The sequence below is a fragment of the Strongylocentrotus purpuratus genome, unplaced genomic scaffold, assembly GCF_000002235.5.
Source record: "Strongylocentrotus purpuratus isolate Spur 01 unplaced genomic scaffold, Spur_5.0 spur5_scaffold_17, whole genome shotgun sequence".
Lineage (NCBI taxonomy): Eukaryota > Metazoa > Echinodermata > Echinoidea > Camarodonta > Strongylocentrotidae > Strongylocentrotus > Strongylocentrotus purpuratus.
Genome location: NW_022145602.1, coordinates 28,213,176 through 28,240,330, shown reverse-complemented (window position 1 = coordinate 28,240,330; position 27,155 = coordinate 28,213,176). Strand labels below are relative to the sequence as shown.

At 38.8% G+C, this 27,155-nt stretch overlaps 1 protein-coding gene across 2 annotated transcripts; it reads right to left on the bottom strand.

Annotated features, from left to right (window-relative positions):
* Window positions 1-1,792: 1,792 nt before the first annotated feature.
* Window positions 1,793-27,155, bottom strand: LOC581544 (TBC1 domain family member 15). 2 transcript variants are annotated; one of them, XM_030988040.1, is made up of 15 exons: window positions 27,048-27,155; window positions 17,620-17,715; window positions 17,114-17,258; window positions 16,087-16,324; window positions 15,111-15,222; window positions 14,508-14,702; window positions 12,454-12,582; window positions 10,885-10,988; window positions 9,730-9,824; window positions 9,268-9,384; window positions 7,958-8,064; window positions 6,539-6,638; window positions 5,774-5,871; window positions 5,173-5,289; window positions 1,793-3,546 (listed from the first exon to the last, which is right to left on the bottom strand). In XM_030988040.1, exons 1-15 carry the CDS (start codon window positions 27,075-27,077, stop codon window positions 3,328-3,330), a joined length of 1,902 nt encoding a protein of 633 aa, XP_030843900.1. In that variant the 5' UTR covers window positions 27,078-27,155; the 3' UTR covers window positions 1,793-3,327. The 2 variants fall into 2 exon arrangements, with proteins under 2 accessions (XP_030843900.1, XP_030843901.1); XM_030988041.1 differs by having other exon boundaries at window positions 17,114-17,234.

Here is a 27,155-nt window from a genome sequence, read left to right as displayed (position 1 = left end):
CAGTGAGAAAGGTGGATAGCTTCATGGAAAGTGAGCAAGGGGGAAGGAAGGAAAAGGGTGTGAGTTGGTGATAGCAACGTCAATAATGACAACACACATCAAATTTGCGCGCTTCTATGGTTTAATCTGTTGCACAATGGAATAAATGGTATATACACATTTACAGCAATTTTGAGAACATCATTCTGATGGAACAAGTGATAGAAAAACAAATGAAATACAAAAATATCATTTTTACATAATACATGTATGAAAGAAATAGAATTAATGATATATATATACATAAATATGTGGCTTACAAACAAACCATTTACAAGCTCACACATTTTCACAATTATTGAGATGTACATAAATAGGCCAAAATATCCCATCAAGAGAATGAAAAAAAAAAAAAATGATCTTAGCTCCTTCAAATTCATGAAATATTAATTATCATGAGACATTCTTTACATATTGCAAAGTCAACAGGCATTGTACTAAGTATTATTATGACATTACCATTATTTTAATAGAGTAATATTTAATATCACTCTTTTCCTATGGCAATAATAATGAAGAAAAACAAATAGAATAGAAACATATGGAAATCACAAAATGGGGCAAAAACTATGTTTTTGTAGAACGGAGCTTATTTTCTTACTTCCTTTTCTTCTATGACCGTTTGCTCGATTGTCAAATAAATTATCCCTTAAAACTTGCTACAGTATTTACAAACTTTTGCTTCTCTAGTAAGTCTCATAGACTACATTATGTTTTCGTTATTGTCTTTCTGCACATAAAATATACATTTGTATATGCACAATGCAATACTTTGAATTACATGTGCAGTTGTTTTGTATCAATTTATTTTCAATATGAAATAGTACAGGTACATTTAGCTTTCTCTTTTTACTTTCATAACTGACATATAGGAAGGGATATCTTAATGACACAAAGCACACTGTAATCACACTATTTGTCCTACAGGCATACGTCTTGGGTACAAAACTTAGTATAAACATTTTCAAAACTTGCTCTTACATTTTATCATTAGTTACAATCACAAGGCTTTCATTATTTTTGGCGATTATAGATACTACTTGCAAGGATTGTCAGACAACAATGTACACTAGTGCTTGACCCTCCCTGCCAAAATTAAAATTGCTTCATTTTAAGTCGTCCAAATTCTCCTGAAAACCTCAAAGAATGAACAAGATCAAATATATGTTTCCAAGGAGACAAATGAGGAAATATTGAGATTTAGAGCTAAATAGAGAATACGTTTTTCATCCATTTCGAGCCAGAAAAATGCTAAGTTGTACACAAATAAAGGGATCTCATTTTTTTACATCGCATTGCCAATTTAAAGACCTTAATGATTATTTACAACTAATTGCTCTTATTTGAAAGTGGCACAACATACTGCAAATGGACTTACGGGTACAATTTTCTGTGATCATTGTTCTTTCTGCTTAATAGGTATAAGGTGTGATTCTAAGCATTCTGAATTTTACAAAAATGCCAACAAAAAAAATCTCCAAAAGGAGACACTGTAATGCTTTTGGTTTTGAGTTAAAGAAATACACTTTTAAACAGGTGATTCGAAATAAAATTAGGCACCTGGCTACAAATGCAAAAGACAGTTTTTGTTTTTCTAAATTTGGTAGAGCTTGACATTAGTGACAGTGTATGTTGGTCTTTTCGTCCAAGTTAGTTTATTCCATGACACCAACTGCCACGGAACCATTGTCATTCCCTTTCGGTCAGTTTGGTTTGCAAAAACAAAATTAATGTTACATGTATATACATGTACATCTGATATTCCCAATTTATGTTTTTAAACATAGATTTGTTTTTACAATGATCAATGATGTATCTTATTGTTTGAGAAATGCCTACATTAATATATATACTGTCCTGATGATCTCTAAAATATATAGTCATACCAATACATTCATACACACTGTAGAATCTCTATTATGAGATATGTACAATGTATAATCCATGAAAGAGTATACAAAAGAAAATCTTAATATAAACCCAAAATTAAAGTGTATTTCATGAAACAGGCCACACATGTACATTCCATGTAAATCAATATATGTAGCTTGTTTAATAACAAAATGTTAAATAAGCTCTGTAATCATAGATGAAAAAAGGAAAAATTAATTCATCTTTCTTTCATACCATACAAGAACAGGTACATTTCAATATTTTTCTACTGGCATGATAGACTTGTCTATATTGTAGGTATATATATTATGGATGGTAAATATGTGTTTGTTTCCTTCATATTTCAGCAGTTACATGTTTATTTACATCCGACACATACAGTAAAAGGGGGTGTAGCATGGAAAATACTGGTTAACGCCATCTACGACTTCTTTTGGACAACTGCACGTAAATGAATGGACTATAACAGTCAGCACGCGCTTCGCGAAACAGACCGAAGTACTCCTACTGCTTCGGTTTCCCGTATGTTGCACGCGCGTGAATACTGCCTCCCTGTGTCGGTAGTCAGGCCACAGGAAAGACACGTAGTCTCGTCACGCTACAGCCCCTTTAATATCACTTCAAATATGAAACAAAATGATTAATTTCTGACCCATGATTTTGGCCAAAAAATTACAACCTGGGGAGTGTTTTCACAAAGACTAAGATCGACTTTAAGTTAGGCTTATCTATGGCAGGCCGCTCATGCCACTGGTTGCTCTCACCATCTATGTTTCTTGATAATGTGACATTTTAAAGTTACATCTAATAGTATTCAACAAAGGCCCTAAATTCTACCAGTCCAACTTTTCTTCTTGAGTGACGAAAAACACGAAAAACATCACATTTACAAGGGGTATGAATAATTCTGTTATATTGTGCTTATTATACTGTATAGTGTACAAACTGTCTACTGTTTTGACCAAGAAACTACTGCTGCTAGGCAACAAGGTTCCATGTTGCTTGTGATTAAATATAACAATGCATGCATTCTGGGACTATCATCCAAATAGTTTAGTTTGAAACTTATACTGCTGTTCCAACATTCAGGAATAAATAGGAATTTCTTTATCAGAACAAACAATCAGGTCTCGATAGCAGTTTTCAAATATTGCCCAAATAGCACTTTGTTGCTAAATCAACATCTGTAGAGTGCGTTAACACTGTGCTGTGGCAATATTGTTTTGTATGCATCGACATCGTTTATCTGATAGCTACAAGTGGCCTCTTTGAGCATACCTGGAAAAATCAATATTTGTCTTGTCTGATAAGAACTTTTATCACAAGGTACTCACTGAGGATTATCATCAATTCATTACACTCTGTCCCATATATTCACTTTGGTGTTTGGCTAACCTACTGTATGCTTGGGTCACCATCTCCCAGCACCTCAATGCTGCTGTCAGAGCAGTCCGATCGGCCTTCGTCCCCGCCGCCGCGATTCCGGTCCTCGAGACCGATGATCTCTCGCATCATGGAAGGAAGCTCGTCGCAATTTGTAAGTTGTAGGTGGATCCCCTCTGCTTTCTTCAATATGTCCTCAACACTGATCTGCATTGCAAGCTCATTGATGTGCTGTTAAGAGATAACAAGAAAATTAAGAGAAAATGTTCACAATTTTTTTTTTACATTCAAAGGTACTATATCCCATTAGCAGGCCAAAAAAATGAAAAAGTTAAATTCCAACTGCATTTGAGAGATAATACTAATTTAGAACTTCCCTAAAAAAGATGGGGCTTGAAAATGTCTTCAAGTGGGAAAATAACCACTAATAGTTGTCAAATCGACTTTAGGGCTATAGAGCCCAAAAGTAATAGTCTTGATTTTCAGACAATTGTACCGAATGGTCATACGTTTTATGCTGCGCAAAAATTCAATCAGTTTAATCTTGGCCATCACAAGAAGTGGGTTATTGATGTAGACAAATGCTCATGTACCCTTTACTGCTAACTAATGACAACAAAGTTAAGAAAATAAAGTTTCATAAAATAAATTTTGGCATTGCTCCTGATCACATTGAATCCCAATTAGTATGAGATTACATGGGCAGAGTATCATGCAAAGTATATGTCATATAGGAACAACATCAACAACACCAATAAAGGGGGGGGGGGGGGAGGAAATACCATTTTTAAACTAGATTGACCTTCGACCGCGAGCAGTTGAAAATGATGCCTCCGCCATAAAGCAATTTTACAAACTAAAACAGAAGCGAGCTATTTTTGGATACATAATGAGCCCTGTGACCTTTGACATTGACCTCATTACCCCAAAATTTAATCCGTTCATTGGCTCTGCAAGATAAATACATGACCCAAGATTGGCTGGAATCCATCAATGGGTTCTTGAGATAAAGCGATCACGAGCTATTTTTGAATACATAATGAGCCCTGTGACCTTTGACCTTGGATCTCGTGACCCTAAAATTTAATCACTTCATTGGCTCTGCAAGGTACATACATGACCCAAGTTTGGTGGAATCCATCAATGGGTTCTTGAGATAACGCGATCACGAGCTATTTCGCATACATAATGAGCCCTGTGACCTTTGACCTTGGATCTCGTGACCCTAAAATCTAATCAGTTCATTGGCTCTGCAAGATACATACATGACCCAAGTTTGGCGGGAATCCATCAATGGGTTCTTGAGATAACGCGATCACGAGCTATTTTGCATACATAATGAGCCCTGTGACCTTTGACCTTGGATCTGGCGACCCCAAAATCTAATCAGTTCATTGGCTCTGCAAGATACATACATGATCCTAGTTTGGCGGGAATCCATCAGTCGGTTCTTGAGATAACGCGATCACAAGAACGGGACGTACGGACGGACGGACAACCCGAAAACATAATGCCTCCGGCTACTTCGTAACGGAGGCATAAAAAATTTAAGGGGGGGGTATGAAATTCCCTGAATATGGACTGGAGTTACATTCATTAAATTCTGACTTTTCTTGGACTGAAAGAGAGGAAACCGACTTTTAAGTTCTTCCCTGATTTCCAAGATAGCTGGGAATCCTGGCTTATGGTAGCTTAGCCAAATGTAATAGCATGAAAAGATGCATGGCGAACACAAAATACATAAAAGTTAATGATATCTCAATGAACATTAAGCTTACATTAAGCCTCTTCGAGATGTATATGCATTTACCAGCTCCACATCCTAACAATGTCTGATAAATTTATGAAGTTGCTCACCTTGAGAATATCATTGAAGTCATAGTCGTCTCTCTCCATGATGTCCTTCTCACCGTTCAGGATGGCTACACACAGCAGCAGGTGGAAGTTCTTACATGGGAGCTGGGTCCAGATCACCTAAAACGGGAAGGGATGGGGACATTTTGATTAAAGCTCCACTGCACTACTTATAGCTACTTGCGCCCTCTATATAGCAATCGGTGCCTGTTGGTCCCCCATGATCCCCTTTTTCTTATGTTAATTGAGAGATGATTTGACGGGATAACCATCTGTAAGGGACCTTGCAGGGAGGTCTAATCCCCCTTGGCCAAACTAGTGCAGACGGGCTTTAATCCTGATAAACATTGATTTGTACAGTGCTTGATATATAATACCCTCTCTAATCAATTAACAAATATTATTATCATTATTACAAGGGTCATCAGATGGATTCATGCACACAGTGTGCACAACTTCCACTCCCTAATTTTTTTTCTCACTGACTTTGCCATGACTTTGCATTATACTAAAAAATTCATTTTTACATGACTTTCCAGAATTTTTCCATGACTGTGAGAAACCCTGCCAGTTGGCCTTTGAACACATGCGTCTGTGGTCTTACCTCCCACAGCCTAATGATATCATCTATGGTGAACTCTCTCTTGAAGTGGATGAGTAACCAGCGGAAACAGAAATACAGGTTGCTTGACTCCTTCGATTCTAGAGAATGATAGGAGGAAGGAGATACATGTGCATTCTTTATAGGCTTGTTCAGATACATGTATGACGAGGGAAACCGGTGCAATAAAAAAAGAAATTTTTGTTTAAGTGTAAATAAATGGCAACTGATTCAGGAGCAATCCTTTTCATAGGACATGACAATCACATACCTGCCAACATTTGAAAAGAGGAATTAGGAATTTTTAGTATGGTATGCCTTCGAAAATAAGAAATCACACTTGCGGTGGCAGTGTAACAGTCAATACGTAGTAAATCTGTACCAAAAAGCAAATACAAATTCGTTGCTCGATCATGCAGCCATTCAACGTACTCAATAAGTGAACTCTCAAATCGTGGCACATGATAACACAAGCTTAATTTGGCTTTAGCACAACCAAAGAAAAAAAACAAAACCAAAACCCCCCCCCCCCCCCAAAAAAAAAAAAAAAAAAAAAAAAAAAAATCTGGAAAAACAGAATAATCCAGATTAATCGTAAAAGGTTGGCAGGTATGCAATCATGGTATCTTCCACTTGTAGGGTCATATTTCATGGGGTTGGGACATTTTCTGTGACAATCTAGAAGTGACAAACAGTGTCCATATTAACGGTTGCTCAAATTAAGTTTAGCTATACTGGGATGTGTAACAAGAGAGAGTATAGACTCACGTAGGTAGCTGTAGAACTTTGGTTCAATGACCTGAAGCAGTGAGTTGAGCTGGATGAGCTGGCGTTTCATTCCTTCCTGCTCCATGTCAAAGTTCATACACTGAAGACAAGAAGAGATGATTATGATTATGATTGTCATTATCATTTTTAAAGACATCGTTTAACAATGTTAAATCTGAGATGCATGCGTGTTATCAGTGTCTGTGATATGGTGTAATATTGAAGCCCTAAAAAAAAATTGCGCTTCAAAATGATCATGAAGTGCCTCAAAAAAGTAAAAACCTTTGCGTGGCCGGTTTTACCATACTCATTTTCCCCAATGGACTGTAGTGTAATAAAAAACGTTAGGAAAACAAATTTAGAAATTTCTATTTCTAATCATAAATATCTTGATAATCAGACAGGTGATTGGTTTGTAAAAGTCATGGAGTTCCTGACTGACCTAAAGATTTATAATTATCATTGCAGCATGAGCTAAATCCAGGATTTTGTTTCAGAATCTGAGGCAATGTTACTCTGATACCCTTTTCACATCTATTTTTCTTAACCCCGGACTATCCTTAACCCCATACTATCCTTAACCCCATACTATTTTTTTTGCTGTTCACATCTATTTTCTTAACCCCGGACTATGTGCTTAGCCGGGGTTAAGAAATTTCACGCGATTCACACTACGTTCGCCTTAGCCCCGGACTATTCGATAGCTCATGAATATTAATGCTTTTGCTACCGCGCATGCGTAACGTGAACTGCATGCATAGCGCGCGATAAATGCAAATTCACGACCACACGACCACGCTGTCTGTGATTGGCTGTTGCTTAGCCCCGCTTCTCCTTAGCCCGGTTCGGATTCACACTACGCAGCTTAGCACCACAATTGCCCGGCTAACCCCGCAATTGCCCGGCTAACCCTGCTATTTTGCAGGGCCAGATAGTCCCGTACTATTTGTGGGGTTAGCCCACTTTGGCAAAACGTAATGTGAACAGAAAGCCGGCTAAAATTACCCCGGGTAATTGGTGGGGCTAAGGAAGGAATTGGTGGGGCTAAGAGCCCCCTTAGCCCCACCTATTTCCCGGGGTTAAGCAATATTTGGTAGATGTGAAAAGGGTATGAGTATTTGCCTTCACCTCTGCTTTGGAGAGGAAAAGCAAACTGAATCAAGGTAACCCTGGGATCTGTCCTCCCAGCAACCTGATTGGAGATGTGCCAGTGGACCTTGTGTTGGTAATGCTTACTAATGCCCTTACTGCTGTGTATTATTTGTATACTGTAGGCTGATGAAAACACAAGTTAGCTGGATAATTTGCGATCGGGATAGTTAAAACAGCGGGTTATTTGGCAAACTCGAGCTGATGTGGACAGGCCTACTGTGGCATAAACTGTATAAATAATGAAGATAAAGAAGAATGGCTTCTTACCAGCTGTAGATCATCCATGAGGCCACACAAGCACCAGAAGGCCTCTACTTCATCATCCATTATGATGAGCATCGGTGACAGAAGGTCGCTCATACCCTGCACATACCCTAGCAATACAAACACATGTTAACATATTAGATTACCGGTAACTAAAACATTTTTTTTTTTTAATTCATATGCTTATTTATATTCATAATAGCACACAGATATAGAACATAAATACAAACAGTTCATCATATATTCATTAAATACAAAGGTTTATTGAAGTAATCTGCCATAATGAAAAAGGATCACCTGAAGATCGCTTGTAAGAGTCAGGTGTCAAAAGAAGAAAATAAATATATAATATAATGGGTTCCCACAGAAAATTTGAGAAGTGAATTCCATGACCATTTTTTTTTTTGTCCATGACCTGATAAGTACAATTAATTTTTTGGCATGGGTTGAGGCATCCAAGCGGCGTATGAATACCACACCAACTGTCACTTCAAAGGCGGCCATAACCACACATGACCCACACCCATGATCGATTTCCATGACTTTATTTTCTTAACTTTCCATGGCTTTCTAGAAAAATTTGCTTCATGATGACTTTCCAGGTGGGTGTTTCACAAAGACTAAGATCAACTTTAAGTTGGACTTAACTATGGCAGGCCATTCATGCCACTGTTTGCTCTCACCATTTACTGGCATTGGTCTCTCAAGGGACGTACAAATCATGGTCACAAATCTACAGAATCTAAACTTTTTGATAATTCATTAATGAAGGGACAAATATTATCTAAAGTTCATAATGGTGAGAGCAAACAGTGGCATGAACAACCTGCCATACTTAAAGGTAAAGACCAGTTTTGGAAATGAAATGGAAGCTCTTATAACCAATCATGTGAAAGAATATGTTTTGACTAATACATGATCATACAAATTTGCTGAGAAACCACCTACTAATTGATATATTTGGTAAATTATTATATCTATTTGGACCTGATAGATATAACGCACATGTCACGCACGTGTGGGGGTAGTCCCATATACATCTTTCTGTGTACAGTGCTTGTAACTTTATCAAGACTGGGCCAAATTTTGTATCATTTTGATGATTCCAGAACCTTGCAGTACACACCAATACTTATATGCTAGATGATCAACCTTTTCTGATCGATTCCACATCGTTTCTTTCACAATGCAATCGCATGACCATAACTGGTCTTTATCTTTAAAGTCGATCTTAGTCTTTGTGAAACACTCCCCAGGTTTTTTGCCATGACCATAGGAACCATGAAGAGATCATTATCACATGTAGTACTCACCAAGGTCAAAGTTGTACATGCAGTAGGTCATGAGGATTGAGTAGAGTGTATCAAGATGAGGGTTGGACTCTCCTTCAAAGTAGGGATGAATCCGGTCTGTTCGGAGGACATCTTTATCTGTAGGAGCAGTACAAGAATGTACAAAGTTTACACACGCCAGTTGAGGTTGTGAAGCCTTGGTTTAAAGGGAAAGTCAACCTTAAAAGTAAATTATTCTTAAAGAAAGCAGAATAATCAAAGAATTAGATTGGTGAAATTTTGAATGAAATTGGACAAAAAATAAGAAAGTTGTGATTACTATACATATGGGCACTTTAAATTGGCTACATAGGATATGTCAACTTTCCCATTGGTTTTAAAGCACAAAATGACTGTTTTAGAATCTGTGGCAATGTTACTGAGTCACTTTAAATTTTCACTGTTTTTTGTTTTTTTAAACCTGCAAATTGTTCTGTTCCTTACCGATGATGCTTTTCCTGTCCCTGAGCATGGAAAACCTGCTCTCCTGTTCCTCTGTCACTGTCTTCCATTGAGCTTTCATGCAGAAGTACTCATCTCTGAAAAAAGAAACAAATTAAGAAGAAAAATCAAGGTTAAAGAGAATGGTACAGTGTACGTCCTGGTAACAGGGAAAAATAGGATGGACTTACAATTAACAGTCCCCCCCACCGGCAGGCCAATTTTTCAGCTTTGGGGTCGACATCCTCCAAACAGTGCAGTGCAGCGCAGCATAACGTTAGCCTTTGATTAAAATGACCAAAATGGTCCAAACAGTGTAACATACGATTGATTGTTATGATATCAGCGCAAATATTTTACCCCGAATAAATTATTCAAACCTTCCCAACCAAAAGTTCTTATTAAATACTCCTATCTCTTAGGGAATAGAGTTATGCCACAGCAGATTGTTATATCATAGGTTCTAAATGAAACACAACTAAGAAATTAGTCAACTTTTTCACATCACTTGAAATCAAGTAAACACTGTTGTTGCTCGACACCACTGTGAATTCTGAATCCACCATATTGGTGATGAGCATTCTTCCAAACTTTGGGTTCATACAAAGTAACGTCCAACTTGATTGAAGCATGTTTTGTACTCACAATCTGGATTTCGTATATTAAGTGAATGGAATCTGTCATTTCATAAACGTTGGTCAGAAGTTTCACACGCCTCTGTTAAATTCACTTGGATATTGGAGACGTCTACATGACTGTGTATAAAGGAATGCATTGGGTGTATGTGTTTGTCCTCACATACAATGTACATGTAAAGCACACTAAGTGCTGGGAGGCTATAATTGCCGTTAATTTATTAACGCTTTGTTTTTTCAACAGTGGTTGTTCATTAAATCCTTTTTTTTTCTTCCATGAATGGAACTCAACTTCAATTTAAAGCCCCACTGCACTACTTACCGGTATCGCTACTTGCGCCCTCTATATAGCAAACAATGCCTAATTGGTGACCATTGGTCCCCCATGATCCCCTTTTCCTTATGTTAATTGAGAGCTTATTTGATGAGATAACCACCTGTCAGTGACCATGCAGAGAGGTCTAATCCCTCCTGGCCAAACTAGTGCAGTGGGGCTTTAATTGATTACCACTTTGGTACTTACTCTTTCTTTCTCCTCAAGGCTTGTCTCTCTGCTCTGGTAGAGTTCCAGGGATAGTATCTCAGCAGAAACTTCCACACCTCTTTCCGCAGTGATGGTGCCAGGCCCTGAGATTCAATAAAGTCAAGAAATTACAAAATTGGTATAATAATAATAGCTAATTCTTATATAGCGTTTTTCAGGACCGAAAGCCCTTTCTAAGCGCTTTACAGATATGTATATTATTAGCCCCAGCCATCAGATTCAGGCTTACCCGCACACAATGTATGCACATTCTCCACTCACTGGGAGCATTCCAGCAATGCGTCATCCTACCGGTTACCCATTTAACACCTGGTTGGAGAGTGGCAAATGTAGATCAATGTCTTGACAAAGGACATTAGTGCTGTGGGGGGACTTGGACCGCACACCTTGTGATCCACAGTCCGGTGACATATCCACTCGTCCACGCCACCTCTAATATATTTCAACATTGATATATATTGTTTTTTTGTATATTTGTATATTTATTTCTGTGCTTGTTTGGATTTAAAAGTGGAATGCCTTATAATATATCTTGTTTCCATCTTTAGGGAAAATGTTACAATTCCATTGCAATCAATGAAGTATACAAGTCTGAAACAATCTCTTCTCACTGTTCATTGAACTCATTTAATTCAATGCAAAACAATGTATTGATAATTATTTATGGTAATATTTTTCATACTCGTGCCTGATTTCAAATTCTGTCCATTTTTCTCAAGCTGATCGTCACTTAAAAGCAACTGATATGTAATTTTACTGTGACTTTTTGGAAACCCTAAGATTAATTATACATCTTACCTAGATCATAACTGACTAATTTGTTTATTTTGTCACTTAGAAATAATATCAATATTGCAAGCTCATTTCTTCGTCTGTTCAGTACATATTAGACTTCAGATTACAATTGTATTCATTTCATTTTGAAAGTTAGAAATTATTGTTAATCATTTTATACCATTATGTAACTTTCCTTCCCAATAATAATCATATCAAATGTTTCTAATGTAAGCACCAGGTTATTGATTTGAAAGTTTTTATATCTATGTGATGAACGTAAAGCCATTGTAATGACATAATAATGTAATGAAAGTAATCAAGGATATAATAGTAATTGCTCCAACTATTGTTATCCTGATATATATATATATATATACATATTTATTTATTTTCTCATATTGTGAATTTTTATTCTGTTCTTTCTTTACTCTTAATTTTCTAGGATGCAGACTGTGGGGGTTGACATGCTTTCGAGTAATAGCAATTTAAATTGCTTTTGTCACCCCTGACCAGCAGATTGTATCCTTCTCTCTATCTCCTCTCCACTTTCCTAAAGCTGTTTGAATGTATTATGAAATGTCTATGTATTATCTGATTGTTATACTCACTGTATGTTTTTCTGATTGGTCAAATAAATAATAATAATAATAATAATAATAATAACAAGTCGATGCAGGTGTACTATATTCACACACAGACATTATGTGAATCAGCGTTATTGTTGCCGTAGTAAGATAAATATAAATGCAAATAGAACGCCATATTCCTTACCCCTCTGAATATTCTGAGTAGCACTTCGTCGACTTTGTTTATCCTGCCTTCTTTGTCCTGAAATCGCATCCACTCTGCCTCTGTCATTGGATTTAGTCGTTCAACATTGGGTCTCTCTCCAAGTCGGATCTGCATGGAAAGAGAAACAGTATTTTAACAACTATAATGGATCTATTTCTCCCTTTTTGAGTTATTTTTCAAAAGTGACCATTAAACAAATCAACTCCATTGTGTATATTCTTCAATGGATGCAGAATTAAAATTTACAAAAGTAAACAATAGCTACAAATTATCATAGTTCAAGGAAGTGTATGGAGTCAGATTTACTTAATATGCTCGGGGGACACAGCAATCAAGGGTCAAAGACAATATTGGACAGGTTTTTAATTTTATCAAAATTGTAATGATAAAAGAAAGATAACATAATTAACATATTACAAAACAATTGCAATGCAAGGGAAATATTTCATGATAGAGAAACTAAATGGCATAACTTGTAAGACTGAAGTCAAAGACAATATTTGATAGGTCTACATGTTATTACAGAACTAGATGGAATTCGACTGCGCGCAGTCAAAAATCATGCCTCCGTCATAGAGCAATTTTACAAACTGAAACGGAAGAAATTTTTCAAATTCAAGTTCAATTGTAATCCATTAACAGGTTCTCAGAATATCGTGATTATAAGCAATTTCTCATATACATATATGACCCTTTGATCTTTGACCTCATGACCCTAAAATCTACTCAGTTCATTGGTTCTGCAAGATGTCCTGAGTTAAATAGTAATCCATCTGTCAGTTCTAATGAGAATGCGTTCACAAGCCATTTTTGCATAAATAATGAGCCCATGACCTTTGATCTTATGAACCAAGAATCTACTCAGTTCATTGGCTCTGCAAGATACATAAATGATCTAAGTTTGGCAGGAAGCCATCAATCTGTTCTAATGATAATACGATCACAAGCTATTTTTGCATATATAATGTGCGCTGTGACCTTTGACCTCGTGACCCCAAAATCTTATCAGTTCATCGGCTCTGCAAGTAACATACATGACCTAAGTTTGGCAGGAATCCATCAATCGGTTCTTGAGATAACGCGATCACGAGCTGTTTTTGCATACATTATGAGCCGTGACCTGTGACCTTTGACCTCGTGACCCCAAAATCTTATCAGTTCATCGGCTCTGCAAGTAACATACATGACCTAAGTTTGGCAGGAATCCATCAATCGGTTCTTGAGATAATGCGATCAGGAGCTGTTTTTGCATACATTATGAGCCCTGTGACCTTTGACCTTTGACCTCGTGACCCCAAAATCTAATCAGTTCATTGGCTCTGCAAGATACATATGCAAGATACATACATGACCAAAGTTTGGCAGGAATCCATCAATCGGTTCTTCAGATAACGCGATCACAAGCTGTTTTTGCATACATAATGAGCCCTGTGACCTTTGACCTCGTGACCCCAAAATCTAATCAGTTCATCGGCTCTGCAAGATACATACATGACCAAAATTTGGCAGGAATCCATTAATCGGTTCTTCAGATAACGCGATCACGAGAACGGGACGTACGTACGTACAGACGTACGGACGGACAACCCGAAAACATAATGCCTCCGGCTACTTCGTAACGGAGGCATAAAAATTTCAACATTATAAGTAAAACAGTAAATATTCTACATGGATGTATTACAAAACTAATCGAATACAACATCAATACATCATCAAGAACTAATGACTACAGGCAATTTAATACAAATTTTAGCCCCTTTCTTAAATATCGTTGAGAGCTGTAAAAACCCAGATGATCATTACTAGAGGATTATGTTATATTTTGATCTTAATTAAGGGTATCTTCTTTTATCTTATTTGTTTACAGACCGTGATCATTGTTGAAATCTATACTGATCGACTGACACAAATAGCCAGATCTTATTTATAATCACGGTACCAAATCCATGACATCAGATCCCGGGGCTGGGATAGGCACATCAATATAAGTATAATTTACATACATTAAATATGACCGATGCACTTTTCATTACCTGTGACTGTGAGACAAGACCATATCCCTGCTCGGCCTGCAGATTCACACTAAGTCCTTCCAGGTCAGGCATGAGGTCAGCGTATTCATCGGAAGGTCGATGGGTGTTGATTGGCAACAGGATTGCATCCTTGAAGAAGTTGGTTACCTTGGAGAACCCTCCCATCGTCGCCGAAACAGGGTCCTTCATAAATTGCTGTGATGATTCAATTCAATTCCAAAGTAGTATTTACCGGTACATACATGTACAGTTCATGATAGCTAAGTTTAACATTGTCTTGAATACATATTTCACATTATTGCAGCTTGTACAGGACTTATATTCATAAAAGATAATCCAGTGTGATCCTAAATTCTTAAATGGTCTACAATGAACAGATTACAATTTTGTCACAAAACAAAGGTCAAACTTGAAGTTGCGGTATAGGCAATATTTATTATTATTTCAGTCAGCTACAGCGGGGGTAATAATATAGGTTGTATTAAGTGTAGTAGACTAAATTCATGTAGTAACTGCGCAATATCAAAGGACCTATTATTACTATTATTTAAGTGGTTGAGCACTTCAAGTTCATGTATGATTGGGTTCTAAAGGCATTCTTACTGAGACTACATGCGATGATGTCTCCCTTAGGATTTGAAGCTCGTTGAAGGAGCGAGATAGAGCATCCGTGTCATTGGGAGTGACGATATACAGTCTAGAGTCATTCGGTGACCTGAAAAGACATTGAAGGAGAGAAAAAACATCCTTAATGATAATAGGACATGTCGAGGGGAAAGATTGGTGAGATAGAAAAGTTAAATATAATTTGGCAGAAGGTTAGACCTTCATACAACCTTTTTGTCAAATAAAAAAGTTTATTAACTGTCAAAAATAAGGGGGGGGGGGGAAGGGGATAATAGAGAGATGAAACTATCTGGGTAGCCTCTCATTAACTTTTTTTTCTTCAATTTTCAAGACTAATGAAAAAAGAAACGCATGTTGACGTACCAATGATTTATATTTAACAGTAGATTTAATTTGTACAAGTTAAAATTGAGTGAGCAGGGTTAACGAGGTATTTTCAAAATGCTTTACATATCAGCCTACAATTCAAATGAGGATATGATACCTCTCTTGATATTATTTTTTTCAAGAATTTTTACATACATTCATGAATATGAAATCATCTTTGACATGAAAAAAAATACAGTTTTAAGTCAAATGTGGCATACAAGTCTTGTAAATGATGCTTATAAGTATCGGCTTGCATGGTGATGTAGATATACAGTAGGCTCACGGTTGCACCATGTGAGAGAGGGGGATGATTGGGTAATCCTGACGATGAAGAGTCAACCTGTTCGAAGCGTTGAGCCCCTCCTACTACCCATCTTCTTCAACCTGAGATATAGTTCTCCTTAGAACTATAAGCTCAAGAAAGATTACTGACAGTCCTTTTTAGGACTACACACACTCAAGAAAGAAAGATTACCAACAGTCCTTTTTAGGACTCCCCAATCCTTTCCCTCTCTCACATGGTGCAACCGTAAGCCTACTGTATAAGGTTCTCACTTCCAGCCCTAAATCGCAAAATACTTACTTTGTGAGCATGACATATTTCTCAATGACATGGACAAAGGCAGCGCTGCCCCCGTCGTGGAAGTGAAGCGGTGGCATCGCTACGTTATCTTTCAAGATGAAGACAAGGTAGGACCAGCCGAGGTTCTGCTTGGAGCGTCGGATCGTCTTCACGTCCGACAGAGAGTAACTCATGGCGTACTTGTTCCTTCGCGGGGCCGCGGCTCCAGCAGTAGGAGGGTTGACAACAACGTTGTCATCTGTGTGAAGTGATTGATGTCACAGGTAATGAGATTAATTCAAAACTGAAATTTAAGCTATTGAACATGTTGAATAATTATATTCAGTTAGACAGTACCACCTGTGTGTTTAGAAATGCCTGTATAAAGCGCCATATTAATGTTAATATTACCATTATTATTATTAAAGACATACATGTACCAAACTGCTTTTACAACTAGCCACTACCCCAGTCTCTCCCAGTAGTTATTCAGTCTCATCAGTGGCTTTGTTAGTTTGTTTTGGCACTATAGGCGCTCTACAAATTTTCTTACATTGGATTAGAAGTGGACTTTCTATTTTCATGTAGCTGAAGATATGAAATTACTGTATATCTTACATGTATGTTTATACATTTTGTTCAAAGTTCTCTATCAATATTCACTATCACAACTTCCCATTTTTAAGGGCTACACAACTACATGCAAACATATATGTTGACAAAATGCAATATCCAAATGGGGAATTAAAAACTCTCTATTTTTCTTTGGATTTATAAAAGATATTTCTCTTCCAGTGGACAATAGTTTCCTTTGATTCTATGAAGATATAATGTTCATGATTACTCAAACGGAAGATCATCTTTATCTCCTCTTACATATATTGGCCCTGTTTTCCTGGGGTCCTTCTTATAAACAGGCGTGATGGAACTCGACGTGGTAGCAATCCCAAATTTGCACTTAGATATTTGCTATAACTCTACAACTGATTGGAGAACTCGATATCAATAATAGAGAATATCTATGAGACAGGATCCTGGTCTAACTAACCTGATGATTGATGGTCCTTCTGGTAGGTGACCGTGTTGACCATGGTCCAGTCCTGGTCCTGCTGTGGTAGACTAAAACCACCCTCACGGATTGGGACCCATTCCACATACTCCCCGCGCTTCTGTAAGAGCATATGGGTGCCATCCTGGCATACATTAGAATACGTTTGTACTGGATGATCATTAGATAAACATGTCATGGCCATGCATTTTAATTTTGTTATTACAAAGTTCTTTCATTCAATTAGACTTAAAGATAAAGTTAAGATCTGGTCATGGAAATGTATTGTGAAAGACAAGGTGTGGAATCAATCTAAACAAAGTTAATCATGTAGCATATAAGTTTAGGTGTGTATTGCAAGGTTCTGGAATCATCAAAATGATCAGAAATTTGGCACAGTCTTGGTAAAAGAAACAAGCACTATTCACAGAGAGACGTATATGGGACTACACAAACATGAGGCATAAAAATGTGTTCATAATTTTTAAGCTGAACTATTTTCTCACCTTTTTCACAAGTTGTACTCTTCCTTCAAGTAAAACATCATCTTCTGATTCCCCATGAGTGGTGTGAATGAATACCCCACTCTGTTGAAAGACAACCTATGATTGAAGAGTGAGAGAAGCTGTGTCATTCAAAGCAAAATATTACAAGTATGAAGGGGTGACCAAAGTTCGCGGACATTTTAGAACACATTACAAAATGTGATATTCGATCTATGATTTCTCACATTCTACACAACTTTATTTATTTCAATTATTACCGAATGGACGGCAAAGTTTTTTACAACAGATTGGTTCAACTATAAAAATTTACCGTCGAAGGATTTTGGAGATATCGCGATCTAAAAATTCGATGTCTGATCGTGCGTGCGCGCTGCATCTAAAAAAGTCATAAAAACAATGAGACCTAACTTCACGCACGGTGGTTTACAGTTGATTTATCAAAAAATGTGATCCATCAAAAATAAGGTAATATCATAATTTGCAAGGCAAGATATCGTACAATCAGTTAGTACCACTCTTTACTTACAATTTTGAGGATTTCTGATCTCAAAATGAAGATTTCCAGACCCTTATCGGTAAGTTGATAATTTTTCGGAACGGACGCAAATAACTGCAAAATTTGCCAATCTTTTGTCAATATTTTCAATTTCGCACCCAATTCTAAAGAAAATTTCGTTTCTGGGTAATTTTATGACCCTCTTTCCATTGGTGATATCAGATTTTCGAAATCTTACCGATTTTTTGAGAAAGCGAACTTTGGTCACGCGCGAACTTTGGTCACACCGCCATACAGTTAAACCTGTCTACCAAGGTCACTCAGGCCCCAGAGCCTATATCAATTCAATACTTATAAAGTACAAAATTTAAGCTTTTTACTGAGTATTTGGCTTACATGTAGATAAAAATGCTTAGCCACTTTTGGTATTCAATTCAAACTTTTGGCTTAGTATTTTACCCTAAATTTAAGACAGCTCCCTACCAAAATTAAGCCAATTATTTGGAGGCCTTGATTGGCAGGCATATGGTTTTCTTACACAGTATGATAACCTGCGCACAATTATATTAACGCACATTTTTGGAATCGCGTTAATTGCGCATTACTTTTGATTGACCGTGTGATGTCACAAAGCTAAATAAAAGCCTAAAATGTGATATGAATCGAGATATGTAAACTTCTTAGCTTAGCCATTTACTTAGTAAATTTCTTACTTATTTTAAGTATTGAATTGAATACCGGCCCAGGGCAGTAGTAGGGGGAGGGAGAATTTCTCCTGCACATACAAATGGGACAGAAATAAAGATTATTGTTGAAACATAAGTATCCTAACCAATGATGCTGTAAATCACTAAATGAGCATCATAAATCAGTTCTAAAATTTCCAACTGATGAACAGCTCAAAATCATGTAGAAAAACCATGGTAACCGCTGCTTATTTTGCTCTGTCGCATCCTGTTTCGCTAGCAATAAGTAGCATTTGCGAATCATGTAGTTTCATGTATTGCAATCTGTTGGAGCCTTTCGTAATGGACTGCAGAGGGTTGGTGCCAGTGGCTATACATGAGCTTGTTAATATTTGTCAACAAACTGTATTATAATGTAAATAGCACTCAAATGGACATGAATTAGGGTAACACACACACATACATTACTAGTTTGCAAGAATCTTCAGTCAATTCAAGGAGGCAGATCACTTAATCAGAAGAAGATTAACTGCCAAAAACTTTGTCGCTACTAGAGGATTATGTTATAGTTTGATGTTAATTAAGGGTATCTTCTTTTATCTTTCTTGTTTACAGACCGTGATCATTGTTGAAGTCTACTGATATCGACTGACACAAATAGCCAGATCTTATTTATGATCACGGTCTGTCCTTCGAATACTTCTACAAGCTCCAATGATGTTATTCAGTCTTAAATCTCTGAGAACAGCAGCGACTTAACGTTTGAAAGTACCACAACTCCAGCAGCACAAGTCTCCTTCCTTTGGTGATGGACGGTGACTTTGGCACTGTAAAGTGTTGTACACTAATTATGATTTATAATAAGAGTCTTCTTGAGGCTGGATTTTGTAGAACTCAAATATGAACAACTTGTTGTATTTATTAGATGTATGTGAAGCCGCATTACAATCTGCGGTAGCAATAATCATGGGCATATGATATAGGTCATTTGTTGAACATACATGTAGATATAAAATGATATCATATCACAATCCCTCTTCTCAATGAAAACTTAATTTCATATTTAGATCCATACTGTTTAAAATATCTTTTTAAAATTCTTTGCTTAAGAAATTAAACTTGTGCTAATATGAACTTACAATTTCGTCCCTTTGTTTGTTTGTTTTTTTTTCTTTTTTTTTTCCAAAAAAACAATTTAAAAATTCTATCACATTTGTTTTTCATTTGAATGCGAATTGTTTGCTTATTTATCTAAAATGTTTTGATCAGACTTCAGTTATCATCTTGCTTTATAATGCAATAAACTTAATTAATATACAAAACATGACATATTCAATATGTCTCTTTAAATCTAACTACTCAAAACCTTGTAAACATTGTTAAAGAAAGCAAAAGACAACAATTATTTGAATTATCTCCAACCATATCAATATTTTACATATCGTATCTCTCTGGTTTCTTAATAGTACGACCTGATCTGGTGGTGTATGGTTGGTGGTTATTCGATGGTGTGTCTGGTTTGCTTTGTGTTTGTTCTGTTTGTGCATTCTGCTGGTCGTGTACATCATTATGTCTATCACTAGCATGTTGACGGTTTTGTTCCATGCTGTCCCTCTCTTGGGTTGGTTTGATGTGCCTACGATTTCGTCGCAGAGTGTAACCTGATGATGTCTCTACTTCATATGACCTTGGTTCTGGTCTCCTGTTTGTGATCTTTCCTCTGTCCCATCTACCAGTCTCTTGATTTTGGATTCTGACTTCTTGTCCTTTGTGTAGTGGGGGAAGGTTGGTAGCGTGCTTGTCGTCAAAGTATTTCTTCTGGTCATCCTGCCTGGTCTGCAGTCTCTGGTAGATGTCATCCTTTTGGGGTGACTGGTTCCGAATTCTGGTCGGTATGTTGGTTTGGATCTTCCTCCCCAGTAACAGCTCTGCTGGAGATGGTAGATGGCTGTCCAATGGAGTGGCTCTCAGGCATTGCAATGCCTTGTTGACGCCTATGTTATCTCTCTTAGCTTTCTTCATGGTGTTCTTGACAGTTTGTACTTGCCTCTCTATAAATCCATTGGATTGTGGATATCTCGGGCTTGAGGTTACATGTTGGAAATTCCAGTCTCTGGCAAACTCTACGAATATGGCACTATTGTATTGAGGTCCATTGTCGCTCATTAGTCTCTCGGGGGTTCCTTGTTCAGAGAAGATTTCCTTAAGCAGTCTGATGACAGCACTACTTGTTGCTTGCTGTGGTAACTGCTTTACAATTGGATACTTTGAGTATACGTCAACAACAAGAAGGTACTCTCTTCCATCAAGTGTGAAGAGGTCAGTTGTGACAAATTGCCAAGGTCTGACAGGAATTTCATGTGGCTGCAGAGTCTCTGATGGCAGGGAGTTCCCATATTCTTGACATACAGAACATTTCCGTACCATCATCTCGATCTCCTGATTTATGCCATTCCAGAAGATACAGCTCTTTGCTCTCAGTTGGCATTTGATGATGCCTTGGTGTCCCTCATGTAGCTTGTTCAGGTATTCCTTTGTCAGGCATTTGGGGATGACAATTCTTGAACCTTTCAGGATAATCCCGTCTTCAATGGACATCTCGTCCCTGTATGGCCAGTATTTGATCAGGCTTTTGTCAAGTTTACGCCTTTCTTCTGGCCATCCCTCTAGGATTACATCTCTCAGGATGCAAAGTTCACAGTCCTCTGATGTTGCGGTGCGGATCTCCAGTAGCTTCTTGTCTGAGAACATTACAAAGTCAACTTTCATGTGCATTTCAGGAGACTCAGGAGGCAGAGGATTGAGTCTTGACATGGCATCAGACAGAAGCATCTCCTTTCCAGGTTTATATTTCACTGTCATGTCATACCCTTGGAGTCTGAGCAGTAGTCTTTGTAGTCTTGGGGGTGCAGCTCCAAGGTTCTTGAGAGTGATCATCTCTAGTGGTTTGTGATCTGAGAGGATAGTGAAACTTCTGCCGAAGACGAACGTGTGAAACTTTTCACATGCGTAGACAACTGCTAGCATCTCTCTCTCAATGTTAGCGTATCGCTGCTCGGTGTCTGTGAGGGACTTTGAGGCAAACGCTATTGGTCTCCCTTCCTGTGTGAGGGCTGCTCCAACGCCTTTCATCGATGCATCTACTTCTAGGACAACAGGTTTCTTTGGATCAAAGTAAGCAAGTGTGGTCTCCTTGCAGATCATATCTTTGATGGTCTCAAACACCTTCTGATGTGATTCAGTCCAGCTATATATCACATCTTTCTTCACAAGTTCCCGAAGTGGTGCAGTCAGTGAGGCAAGTCTTGGAATGAATGGTGACATGTAGGTCACAATGCCTAGGAACTCTCGGAGTTCTGTCACGTTCTGTGGTGCGTTCAGGGCTGATATGGCTGCTGTCTTCTGTGGGTCTGGTTGCACTCCATCTTTGCTGAAGACAAGGCCATAGAATCTCACTCGGTCTTGCTTGATGTGGCATTTGTTCCAGTTCAGGACGAGTCCATGCTCCTTTGCGACGCGCATCAGATTGTGTAAGTTGGCGTCATGTTCCACTGCCGTCTTTCCTACGACTGCTATGTCATCGGCCATTCCTATGACTCCAGGACATTTCTCTAGTATTTGATTCATTCGTTGCTGGAACACGTCCTGAGAAACACACAAGCCAAAAGGTAGTCTTTTGAAACGGTAACGACCAAAGGGACTATTGAAGGTCGTCAAATGGCTTGATTCTTCATCTAGCTGTATAGCCCAATATCCATGTCTGGCATCCAGGGTACTGAACACTGTTGCTCCTTCAAACTGGTGTCGGACTTCTTCAATGGTTGGCATCGGCATATGGCTTCTCTTGATTGCCTTATTTAAGTCTTTTGGGTCAAGGCAAATTCTCCATCTTCCATTGGGCTTCTGGGTGTATGCCAAGCTTGATACCCAGTCTGTTGGCTTAGTGACACTTTCTATCACTTCAAGACTCTCCATCTCATCAAGTTCTTTCTTGATGTCATCCTTTATGCCTATCGGGCATCGTCGAACTGCATGTATCACAGGAGCCGCATCTTTGTCGATCACGATGTGGTATTTCCCATCAAATTTTCCGATTCCATCAAATCTATCGGGATACAAAGTCTTCAAATGCTCTCTATCTTTGATGGGACTATCATGGCTCTCCATCAGACTGCAATTCAAGACTACTAATCCTAGATCCAGGCACAACTCAAGTCCAAGGATGGCCGGTCTTTGAGTCTTCACCACAAAGAATTCTCCATTTGCTTGTCTGTCCTGGTGGTTACAGCTCAGCGTATGTAGGCCTACTTGTGGAATAACACTCTTTTCACCATAGCCTGTTATCGTTATCGGTGACTTTCTTAGCTTTCCTGTGATAGGTTCCCCATTAGAGTCCACGCGATCAGGGTACATCTTCTGATAAATGCGTAATGGAAGAATGTTCCCTTCAGATCCTGTGTCAACTTTGGCTTTTAGAGTCGCTGGTCCTCTTCCGATCTCAACTCCGATCACAGCGAAGGCTTCGTTCTTTCTGATCTGGTCTACACAGATGGTCTCAAACCGCATGTCGTCAGTTTCTTCTGTTTCTTCCTCTTCTTTCATCTCATGGAGTCTCTTTGATCTCTGTGCTTGCGACCTTTTCGGATATGTCTTTGTAGCTTCTTGTTTCCTTTGCCACTGCTGTTTAGATTCTTGTTCCTGTTTCTTCAGTCGGCAGCATTTCTCCCAGTGATTCATTTTATCACAGTTTCTGCATTTGGTGCCATAAGCAGGGCACTTCCTCGGTGGATGGTTCAGTCCACAGAATGAGCACTGTTTCTTCCTTTGGATATGTTGCTTCGTCATATCAACGTTGACGGCTTGACCATGAAGGAGTCTCATATCCGCCTCAGTTGCCTCCTGGGTTCTGGCGATGTCCAAAGCTGTATTTAATGTCAGTTTCTCATCCTTGGCTAACAATGTTTGCTGTACCTTCTTGCTTGAGGTGCCAATGACGATCTGTTCTATGAGGCGACCTTCAAGTTCAATGTCCGCAAACTTGCATTTTTGTGCTTGTATTTTGCATCTGGCCATGAAGTCGTCTATGGCTTCGGCTGGTTCCTGTGCCAATTTCTGCAGCTGAAATCTTGCCAGACGGAAATTGGTCTTTGGTTCGAAATGTTTTATGAAAGCTTCGAAGACCTCAGCTGGGGTCTTGAAGTCCTTTCCCCAGGATTTGTGAATCCTGATACCCTCTTGACCCAGCCACAACAGGATGTATGTACATTTCTCTTGGTCAGACTTCTTGTTAAGCGGCCCTGAAAATATCAACTCACAATAGTATTGAAAATTTCTAAATTCAGTCGGCAAATCTTTGGATGCCCAATCCATGCAGGGAGGGTTGATTCCTGTCATCTCTCCCATGTTGTTTGTTTTTGTGTGTGACTTTGTAACAGCCAATAAAATCTAATATAGCCTAGAAGTCTAAGTCACATAAAGAAACTACTACTAGTCATATTCAGCCTTATACATAAAGGAGTAAGGTCATATAGTGTGCCTTATCCTAATATACAAATAGGAGTAGGGTTACATTAAAATTCACACCCTATCCTGTGTTATCAATACTGCAATGAGACAAAATATCTATGGCATTCGTTATACTGCATCGCAACAAACATCATCAATAATACAATTCCAAAGCAATTTATTCCTTTGCCAGTCCAACTCTTCCATGTCTCTATTAAATATAAGCCGGTCCTTCAATACTATCCATGGATTTACTCACATTAAATGATCCTGGTCAGGTTGGTGATTCAACTATTCTATTCAAACATGTGCAAATAATGAATTCAGCAAAGCGTCCATTATTTCAAAATGTTGAATCTTGATTAAAATCTAGTGTCTCTCAGTTCAAGTTCATATCTTATTCCACGGAGATCTGTATTCCCAGGTTTCACTCTCATAGGTCTAGGCCTATAGTATGTAGGTGTCGATCGAGGTGTCCAGCTCCAGCGACGTCGTCGATCCTCCCGATGAGCTCCGAGTCCGTGTGGCTCAGTTCCAAACCAAAATGCAGGGCTGGGAGTATAGCGCCCTAGCTGTACTGTACTGTTCCCGGTCCCGGTCGAGCCTCTAGGCTCTGCTCCTGACGAGCCTCTAGGCTCTGCTCCTGACGAGCCTCTAGGCTCTGCTCCTGGCGAGCCTCTAGGCTCTGGTTCTGCCTCCGCATCAAGCTGGTCCTGAATGTAGGGCAAATAATCACTTCTCGATCAGTGCTGTGCTATCGGACGGTAGGCTCACTCGGTCTCACTCTCAGTTCGTATGGGGTTTAAAATCTCATATTTGCGACTCATAATCAGTGTCGTTTTCTGCAGTACTCAAACGTCCCTCAAATATATCGCTGACCTGTTCAGAGCTTCACCTTTCTCAGTTCAAAATTTATCTCAGCGGAATATCAGTCCAAAATCGTTGTAGAGGAAAACTAACTTGCTCAAATCGCGAAGTTTCCGTCATTCACAATCACAATGTAAACAATCGACTCACACTAGACTGTTCCGTTCAAAATTCCTCCGCGGTTAGCGCGCGTAATTTTTCGTACGTGCTAGTCAGTTCCATACCGCATATACACACGAGCCAAATTAGCACAGGGGGTCGATGCGCGTAAACGAAATCCCAACCTAGGCCTGGCCGGTAAACGGTGCTTAAATTGTCCATAAAATCCAAATCCGGGCTCCACCTGCACTCAAAATGGTCTAGCAAAGTCCTGGCACCGCTGCCACCATGTAAAGTGTTGTACACTAATTATGATTTATAATAAGAGTCTTCTTGAGGCTGGATTTTGTAGAACTCAAATATGAACAACTTGTTGTATTTATTAGATGTATGTGAAGCCGCATTACAATCTGCGGTAGCAATAATCATGGGCATATGATATAGGTCATTTGTTGAACATACATGTAGATATAAAATGATATCATATCACAGGCACAACTCGTCCGAGGACTCGACAGCCCGTCCTGCGGCCAGACGTAGGGGCCCTGCCACGTCCTACTGAACAGCCTGGGGATCCTGCTTCAGGCCCTGACACAGCCCTACCCATGGTGCCACCACTGACATGCGCCGACACCCCTGCCACCAGCCAGCCGGGACCTGTCATGCCCGCTGCCCAGGCAGCTCCTACGACCCCTGCCGCTTCTGGGACGTCCAATGGCCCACCCCGTCGTTCTCTTCGCCCATCTCTGGTTGTTCCTGTCCCTTCTGTCGACACGCAGTTGCCGTCGCTCACACCCGTCGGCCGGGCCAGTGCTCCTCCTAGGCGATCTACTCGTTGCCCAGCCAAACCTGTCTGGCACTCAGACTATGTCATGTGACATTGACACTCGAACAGTTTGCCTTATGTCTTTAATTCTTTAACTGCTATTTGGCTATTGCATTTCTTGTTTTGCTAGTTTTTGATGACATTCCGTCATGCGTTAGGTTTCGTTTTAGCCTGGTCCGCGTTCACGTTTCTTGTTCTTACATTTTACTTGTCGTTGATCATTGGGTCGTATTTTAAGTCTTTGTCGAACCGTTAGCCTTTCGTTTCTTTTTGCACCAAAGACTTGGGGGAGATAGAGGATTATGTTATAGTTTGATGTTAATTAAGGGTATCTTCTTTTATCTTTCTTGTTTACAGACCGTGATCATTGTTGAAGTCTACTGATATCGACTGACACAAATAGCCAGATCTTATTTAGCTACGGAGTATTTCCCGCCCGCAAAAAATCATAGGTTTTAACCGTTTGATCTTTTCATTTTACAGTTCTCGCTGTGACCAAGAAATACAATGAAATAGGGTCTAGGCCCTACATGTATAAAGTGGTTCTTCGTCAGGAGGACTGACAATGATAGATTTCAAATATATTTTTTCATCAGTGCAGTAGCCAGTAGCTGAGTGAGCTAGTTGAACCGTTTTGTTTGTATTTAACTGATATTTAGATGTCATATATAGTTATAGTTTATTGAGTCTTGTCACTGATAAAGGCAAAGCATCGATTTTTAGTGAATACTAGGGTGTTTTCTACTGTGGTGTATGACAGTTCAGGAACACAACGCAACACGAAAGCCAACATACAGGGAAACACACGTATGGGACTGTTCTGGAAAGTATCGTAATTATTACAAGAGTATTTTCATACTTTACCTCCAATACGAAATTTCTCCGTAAGCGACGCATGCTTGAGATTTGATAATTGACGTTGTTATGATAATCATAAACACTCACTTACCTCTGACAGTACTTCAGAATTGGCCATCATCAGGTGACTTTAGAGACTCCAGCTGTAGATGACGTAGCGGTAGATTTGAGATTATGACGTCATATCCCAAAACATAAA